At 33.8% G+C, this 9156-nt stretch overlaps 1 protein-coding gene and 1 long non-coding RNA gene across 2 annotated transcripts; both read right to left on the bottom strand.

Annotated features, from left to right (window-relative positions):
• Window positions 1–3127: 3127 nt before the first annotated feature.
• LOC119570646 lies at window positions 3128–4744 on the bottom strand. The gene is made up of 2 exons (XR_005228451.1): window positions 4612–4744; window positions 3128–3676 (listed from the first exon to the last, which is right to left on the bottom strand). It is a non-coding gene; the product is annotated as an uncharacterized LOC119570646 (long non-coding RNA).
• A 369-nt stretch (window positions 4745–5113) lies between these two features.
• LOC119570648 ((2R)-3-sulfolactate dehydrogenase (NADP(+))-like) lies at window positions 5114–8916 on the bottom strand. Its single transcript, XM_037918302.1, is given in 10 exon segments — window positions 5114–5271; window positions 5496–5582; window positions 5585–5690; window positions 6047–6090; window positions 6093–6143; window positions 6660–6759; window positions 7483–7536; window positions 8058–8119; window positions 8285–8290; window positions 8886–8916. Coding segments are annotated over 10 exon segments (699 nt in total).
• Window positions 8917–9156: the final 240 nt, after the last annotated feature.

Raw genomic sequence — 9156 nt, 5'->3', positions numbered from 1 at the left:
TCATAGATTGGGCAATTTGCTGGGGAGATTGAAACTGTTCCGGTGCAAGTATTGAGGGTTGGATGGGGTTCTGCAAGGATGGGGTTACCATATAGGTCTGTTAGTTTTGTTAATGCTATAGCTTGGTTTTCGGATGTTACTGTGACAAGACGGGAGCGGTCGGGTCGGCTACGGAAAGAGACTTTACCTACTTGTTTTTGGAGACATTGTTGGAAGAGAAGGGTGTTGTCAGAGTAGGGAGCTGTGGGAGGGATCACGAAAAATCGGTCCCATTTGGCTGCGCTGAAGAGGGTATTCAAATTGTTGTAGAGATAGGGGTAGTCGAAGGGCGGGGGCGTGACGAAGATGGAGTAGTGTTAAGGGAGGTAGTGTATGGGGAGGTGGGCAATAAGGCTGTAAGGTATTAATAAGGGAGGATGGGGTGGTTGATGTTGGAGGTTGTGGGGGTAGAGGTGTTGAAGTTGAGATTGCTGGGAGAGTGGAAATGTTCCTTAAGGGTTGATTGTTGGCTACTGTACTAGTAGGTATTGATGAGGGGGTAGTTATTGCAATGTTTGGAGCCATGGTCAAAGGAGAGCCTGGGGTCAGGGAATCTGGTGTGGTTTACATCGTGGGGCTATTTGATAAGAGGGCAAGCCTCATTGCCCTAATAGTGGGATAAGTTTTCATTACTGGCCATGGTAAGCCTGGATTATGTTGGGGATAAAAACAGTCCACCCCTCAGGGTCCCCTTGAGGGGTAAGGGCTAGATAACTAAATCAGGGGAATACTGTGCCCATGGCTCCCTCAGGCCATTCAGGACTGGCACAAAGTCAGCCTTTCATCCTTTCAGCATGGCTCTCACACCTTAGGAGGTGGATAGCAGAAGGGTTTGGTGAAGGGATAGAAACGAAAAGTGGGAAGGAAAATAAATACCATGCAAAATTAGTTGAGTCGAGGGCTGAGTCCCAAGGTTGGGGAGTTCCCCATCATTGGGTCCCAGTCTCCGCCTGCTAAGCCCCCCCACGACAACAACGGGCAAGGGATTGGGGGGGTAGCATTAGGATAAGTGGATGGAAAATGAAGAAGAGAAAGAAAAGGAAAGGGGAAGAAGAAAAGACCATGCAAAATTAGCGAGGCCTGAGGTCCAAGGTTGGGGTGATCCCCCACATTGGGCCTCAGTCCCCATATCCTAAGCAACCCCACAACAATGAGCAAGGGATTGGGGGTGAAAGAATAATTAAAGTATGGATCTCTTTTCTTATGGAGAGTATAAAAGTACAAAAATCAAAGAATCTGTAATTTATTTCACATTTATGATATACATGCTCACAATAGAAATTCCTCAGTTCAAACATCACCTCAAACCATGACTATCTTTATAAACTTATAAACAAATAACAATAATTATCTCCAATAGAATATGCATCAATAAAGATTTATTGATGCATATCAGGCAAGGTAGTCACCTAGACAAATATGCACAACAATGAGCAACACAAGTTTCTGAAGTTAGGTAGCTAAAGTATGTGCATTCACTTAGAAAAGTACTGTATCAAGGTGGCCATATCTACTTACTGGAGGCATTGTTAAACACACAAAGGTCAAGGATCATCTATGAACATCAGAACAGAAATATTTGTTTCTTTAAAACACTGCTTTGTAGAAACTGTGGTAAAGAACTTCATCTGAACATGTATGAGAATACTAGAACCACTGTCTTCATCACAATACTTTTCTTGTTGAATGTACAAAAAGTTTATTCTTATCTTGCAATATTAACATTAAGCACTGGCATTCCCAAATTTAGAAAATAACTAAACTACAAAAGAAAGTCACAAAAATATATTGTACTTCCAATATTCTTTCATCTGTAGCAACATTAAATGCCTATAGCTAGCTAAACTCTTTGTATGTCTCCCTCATTTCCCAGTTGAAAAATATAACTGCACTAAGGAACATGCTTTATAGTTTGGCTCTAGTATGGATTGAACACCTTGCTTATATGGTATTTTACTAACAATGAATTAACTTGAAAGAAATATTGCACAAGACCATATAACTAGAAGACCTAGTTCTTTGTACATATCTGTGATTTTATGGATGTAGATATTTTTAATATTATTTCAGGTTTGCTTTTTGTAATGGATTGTTTTTCAGTTTCTGAACTTTTCCAAGAAATGCCTACACTAATCACTAAATTTCTTTTGCATTATTTTACGTGTACCAATAAATATTTGGGAAAGACATTGGTCTCCTCTCTATCCTCTCTTAATTTTTCCTTTCTCAGAACACTTCTTTCATTCCATTTACAATTTATTTATTTTTAGTATTTGAAATTTTTCTTATATAATGAGTTTTTCATATTTAGGAACTAATCATCTTTAGTGCTAATCTTAAAGAAAAAAGAATACTTTTTCAAAGAATGATATTTATGAACATGCAAGCATTATATACAATATAACACAATTTTGGCATATAGTGCATATCTCATTTCATTTGTAAGGTGTACTTTCATTATAAACAACTCTTGCAATGGAAATAACTGCCTGTATTTGCAGGGAAAGTAGGGGGATTCTGGATTTTGACGTGAGGGTCTAATGTAATGGATTCATACTGAAAAAATGTAGATAGAACAATTTGTGTTTTTCTGTTCTTCCCTTCACTGTTTTATCTACAATGACCTAAATCTAAAATATATCTGTTCCCCTCCACCATGTTGCAAAGTTTTTAAGCATTTCATTTCAGAGCAATTTTATAAAGACATTATATGCTAAGGATATATATGTTTTATTTTTTACTATGCAATGTACTTAATCTTTTGGTAGCTCAGCACTTCATATATACTTCTTCATAACAATGAAAAAATTTTACAGTATTTGCACAAAGTTTTAAACAATCTATATCTGTGCTCAGAAATATGACAAATCACAATAAAACTGGGCTTAACAAACAATAGTTTTGTTCATAAGTAAAATAAAATAATAATGAATAAATAAATAAAAAAAGTTATTCTTTTAACATTTCCCTCTCTTGGAAACCACTCCTTAATTAAGCTGGTCAGTCTGACTGCCGTCTCTCTTTATTACCATTACCCTCCTTCAAAATCATTTCTCCAAACAACAGGAAGCAATATGAAACAAAGGCACACTGAAAAACATTTTTCTGACAAATATGGACAAAAACATATACAACCTTTGCAATGAAACTAAATGTACCAGGTCATTAAGTCAATCTATTCTACCAAGACATGAACCATCACTGATATGATTATATACAGACTAAACTGACTTATGTCATTTGTACCATGTTGGACCAAGGTGACTATCTGATCTTCAGAAATGCTTAATCTGTAACATTCAGTACTTTCAGAACATAATAGCAATAACTAATTTCCATTTATAAAATCAGCACAAAAAATATTCACACCATACTGTATACAGAACAGCCTAAGATATCAGTAACTCAACCAAATGAAAACAGAAATTCAAAAGAAAGCAATCTTTTTACTCTTGCACCCTCAAAAAGAAAGAAATAAAAAAATAAGAAAAAAAATAAGAACTACTGTGAAAGTATATCAAAGGAAGATAACTTTGCTCCATAAATGTATTCTAATGTGTTTTTGATTATCAATTTATTCATTTACTTATTACAAAGCCTTCATTGGTGTCACTCCTAAAGCTTTTCCCAGCTTCCACTGAAAAGATAGAAAAGTTGTAGTTATTATATGAAAAAAAAACGTATGTTAGTTTCAAAATGTCAACATTTTCTGGAAAAAAAAAAAAAAAATAAAATAAAAATAAATAAATAAATAAAAAAAATAGAGCTAAAAATATTGCCTTGAAAAATCAAATCTGAAAAAAAGAAAAACATAACTATGCAGAATAAACAAAAGTCATCCCATGTGTCATAAAATATGAGAATATGAGAGGGAATACATAAAGCGGTTTATAGGTCAGGAAAAGAGAAAGTCCTTTAGAAAATTGCCAAGTTCAAATGACTGGGCACATATTGCACATATTACACATATTAGACACAAGTAGAAAGAAAACATTTATCTTTTATATATCCTGGAGTTTCTATAAGCACCTGACAAGGCTTTACGTAAATCAAAAAAGGCAACAAGAACAAAGAGGAGAGTAATATTATCAAAACAGGAAATAAAGAACAAGAACTGAAGTGCAGAGAGAATATTTTGAAGCCAGGTCAAAAAATTTATTTACTTAAATGATTTGGCCTTCATTCTGGTTAATATACAGGGCAGAATCCTCTTCCTATTTTTGAAAGCATCACTTCATATGAGGATGATAAAAAATAAGTAGATAGTTGAATGATTTCTAAAAAGTTGTGTTAATAACAACAACATTCTGAGAGGAAGTGCAAGAAATGAACTACTGAGTGAAGAAGTTTGTGTTTGTGTTACGAAAGAGAAACAAGCAGGATATTCACACATACTAACAAACAAAGACAAGATTTGCAATTACAAAAACTCAGGCAAACTGGGAACAATGATAAACCACTTCAAATGCAATGAATCCTGCAATTATTTCATCGCAATGTGTAAACCATTTACTTCATAACAAAAATAAAGGCTGTAGATACAAAATTGTTATCTTTGTCACTTCTACTTACTGAATCCTTGATCTGGTTCATATGATAAGTGATTCCTCCTTCTTTCTTCACTTTTCAACATGGTTTCGTTCTGGGTCTCCTGCCACAAGAACTGGCTTACTGGGATCAGCCTGTAAAAGGGTGTCCATATATATTTTCAGATGTGCTCTTTAATTTAGCTTTCCTCAGCTCTCTCTGTCTCTCTCTCTCGCTCTCTCTCTCTCTCTTCACTTTGCTCTTGCATTCAGGTCCTCACCCTTCCTTTCTTCCTTTTCTATTCTTTTTTTTAACATGAGGGAAGGGGTAGGGACTAATTTCAGAAATAAGGTATTCACATTACAAGATACCATGAATTGAACATTTGTTTCACGAATATTACAAAGATCACCTTTTTGCATTATTATTACTTCATTATAAGAAAGTACTAAAAATCAGTACAACAAAAATATTGATCAATCATTCCCATCTACGTACATAAAAATGATGAAAGTACTGAAATTTTAACACCTAACTGACAAATCACTTACTGGTTCCATGTGCGGCAATGGTCCATAAGGTCACTCATTCGGTCCTCAAACCCAGGGGCAAAGAACGAAGGATCAATGGCCACGAAGCACTGTCCCAAGTCTGCTGGCCGATCTGTTTGCATCCACCGGCGGACATTGGGGCCATAGTGACCACCTGATAAGAAAATGGAAAAATGTTTAAGGAGAATAATGGGATGAAAATAGAGGCAATATAATCTAAAAGGAAAAATAAAAGAATATATTAGTAAATATATGAATAATGCATAGAATTCATAAAACGGAGATAAAGAGACATTAATAAAACAAAGAGAGGAAGAGAAAAAAAAAAATACAAAGAAAAATAAGAAAACAAAGGAGATTCACAGAAAGACATCTCACCTGACAGAATGCCACAGAAGATCTCAACCAGCATGCCCAAACCATAGCCCTTGTAGCCAGAGTGCATCTCAGGACCACCCAAAGGGGGATGAGAGCTCCAAACATTGCCTCCTTTGCATTGGTTGTGGGTTGGCCTTCTTTGTCCAGTGCCCAGCCCTCTGGTATGGGGTTCTCCTTACGTCGTTCAACTTCAATCTTTGGGGAAGGGAATTTTAAGGTGACAGTTTATTGTTGTGACAATGAATAAGGATTTTATATAGAAGAATGTTCATTTAATTTGTAAGCCTTTTTTGAGTCACTTCAATAGATACATAATACATCTAAAGTATATGATTATATAATTATCCTTTCCTAAATATATATAAAAAGCAAAGACCAACGGCATCACCGATTGCCTCAATTAAAATCTGATATTATTCAGGCAACATCAAAAAGCTGAAAATCAAACCTCAAATTTATTCTATAAACATTTCATTTATGCTGAAATCCACATTACCCAACAGTTGTATTCTATCTTTGTGTAACTTATCCCTCTACTTCAAACTACTTGCCTTGCCCACAGCCACTACACAGGTCGCCATGTCCAACACAAAGCGTCTCCTCCTTTTGCTGGAGCAGAAAGGGATATGGGATTGGTTCCAGAGCTCCCTTGAGATAAGAAAAAAAGAGGGAAAAGGAAAAATCATGTTAGTTGTAAGCTGATACTGATACTATTCTATAATTATTTAAATCTTTCATCCAAAGTAAGGGAAAATTTGTCATCCAATGCATACACTTCATTTTAAAAAAACTACACAGAGACAGCACAATGTGAAAAAAACTAAATAAAAGACAAAGTTCAAAAAACGGTAATGCTAGTAATGAAACACCAATATATAGTGTAGTGTACATGGTTTCTCTCTCAGTCTTGCACCTGAAAGGGTCTACCATCCAGACACAAATAACCATAGAATACTGCATGATATTTGTAATGTTTCTTATTACTATTTTTATCTTATCTAATTAAACACTAAATGCAAAATAAGAAAAGGGTTAATCACTGTAAATCACTTCTCTTGGTAGGGAGGAAGGGTGGCCTTATACAGGAGTACAATCCCTCCATTACAGACAAAAAGCTCAGGGGAACAAGGGGGGGGGGGGGGTCTACAAAAAGCTGTGGCCTACTAATCAATATTGAAGAGTTGAAAAGATGCATTTGCAAATTATCAGCTTTCATGGATGTTGATCTCAAACTGGGGAAGACACCATACGTGTGGTACGACAACTAAAACTGAATAAAAATTAGATTGGAAATTGAAATGAAGAAAGACCTACTGTTATCTACGTGAATTTGAAAAGTTCCATAAAATAAATTGATCTACATACTATTATGTTATAGCAGTGCCTCTTCAGTAAATAACTGAAGAGATAAGGAAACAAACCAAAAGTTTAGGGGTATAAAAATGATTTCATATGCCTTAATTCTGTCTAATATAAGAATTAGAATTTCCTTTATACTAATACCAATCTATATTCTTCTTAAATTGTCACAAAACAATGCTTACTGTGTTAAACTGAAAGAAAAGTAAATGTAATTTTGACAAAAATAGATAAAACACAAACATTTAATTAACATCAAAGTGGCCAAGACAATTCAGTATAACACTATTAAAAGCTAAACTGGCATTCAAGCATTATTCTCTACAGCTATTCTTAAATTATCATTACTTATTGAAATTCTAAATCATAGGAGCTTTGCTTATTTACATTACTGTTATTAGCTTCAAATTATCAAAGAAGACTTGCTTTTCTCTGCATAAAAAAAAAAATAAATGTGTTTCAGTATGAAGCTACAATAAAAAAAAAAATTATATAGATGTCTCACCCTTATCATTTATCTTTGGTGAAGAAGAAGAAAAGTAATATTAATACAAAAAGAATGTTTCTTCAAAATCTTCATAATAATATCACTATAATTTATTAGTTTAAAACAAGCAGACTATATTACTGTCTTTGCACGTGTTGGAGCAACCAATGGTGATGTATTTGTGAAGCTCATACCCTGAAAAGATTTGAGAAAAGTTTTCTTGCATCACATATATCTATATACTATCTATCTATATTCTCTATCTATCTATCTATATCTCTATCTTTCTGTATCTCTATCTATCTATATCTATATATCTATCTATATCTATATATCTATCTATATCTATATATCTATCTATATCTATATATCTATCTATATCTATATTCTGTCTATATCTATATATGTATATATGTATATATATAAATTTTATTTTTTATCATTATTATTTTTTTTTACATGATATAAAACTTCTAATAATAAAACTAAACAATAAATAATAAGATGATTATTCTTAAACCTTGTGGAATGCCTCACCAAAATTCTTTTTTTTCTGCCTTTATTATGACTTATCAGACTATTGTAATTCTGTCTACTCTTTAGCGGGATTCCTTTCAAATCGGTTTTCACTAGGAACCTTCAACAACCTTCAATTTATGGTGAACTATCAATTTCACATTTAATGAATTACCAAGAAATAAAAAAAAAGTGCTTACCAGAAGGCCATGTTTTGTAGCAGTCTGGAGTACCATCCAGCAAATACCATAATGGTTGCTACCTGAAAATGAAAATAGTATGGGTACATTGTGTACAATATATAACTTGATAAAAAAAATTCTAAAATCTAATACCAAAGAGAACATCTATCAAATCAGATAATAGGCAGTAACTCTGTAGAAGGATCAACAGACCACATTGCCAAACCTGAAAATGATATTCATACCTATATCTACAAAACACCAAAGTCAATTCATAAAGCAAAGAGTAAAATATAGATATGCTATATACAATTATTTTTGTAGCATAAAAAAACTACTACATCATTTAACATAATCAATACATCCCCATTTTACAAAGCAAAATACCCAAAAAACACAAGTACCTATTAGCAATAAGATCATTCCAATAATGTATCAGCCCTCATTATATGCATCATAATCAATAAGCAACCATCCCAAAATATAAACAGAAACACCTAATCAATATCAAAATAAAATATAAACACTCATCCACCCCTAAACAAATAAAGCCCAAAAGTCACTGATAACAATGAAAAAGAATACATATACAACCAACATATATCACTGGTAACAACAACAACAACAAAAAAAACACAAAAAACTTCCTCTCTCTTTTTTTCTCCTCTTTAAATTTTCTCTCTTTCTTTCCTCGAGCAAAATACCCAACCAATGCCAGTCTCCTTAGCCTTCTTGACAGCCAACTCCATGCAAAAAATCCCGACCACTGGACCGAGCCCATTATTTCCATTGACTAGAGCTGTTGACACACTCTCTTTCTCGATGGTTTCGTAGCTCCTCCCTCACAGATCTTCTGCTGCACATCATTGACGTACATTTCTGCAATGACCGTTTTGACAAGTTAGTGGTGTAGTTGTATTTGTAGTTATTCTTGGATAGAATTTAAATGAGAAAAAAAAGATTTATATTTCACAATCAGACAATGAAAATAAAAGCAGTACATTACTGTTACTACTATCAGAACCAGTACTAACTACAAGGGAAAATCAACAATTAGAAGCCAAAAATTCAGGATTGTTAATTTCCAGTGGCAAATGGGAAAAAGTTTTAAAAAAAA

The sequence above is a fragment of the Penaeus monodon genome, unplaced genomic scaffold (assembly GCF_015228065.2).
Source record: "Penaeus monodon isolate SGIC_2016 unplaced genomic scaffold, NSTDA_Pmon_1 PmonScaffold_3413, whole genome shotgun sequence".
NCBI lineage: Eukaryota > Metazoa > Arthropoda > Malacostraca > Decapoda > Penaeidae > Penaeus > Penaeus monodon.
Note: the sequence above shows the minus strand (reverse complement) of the source record. Positions and strands in the feature narration are given on the sequence as shown.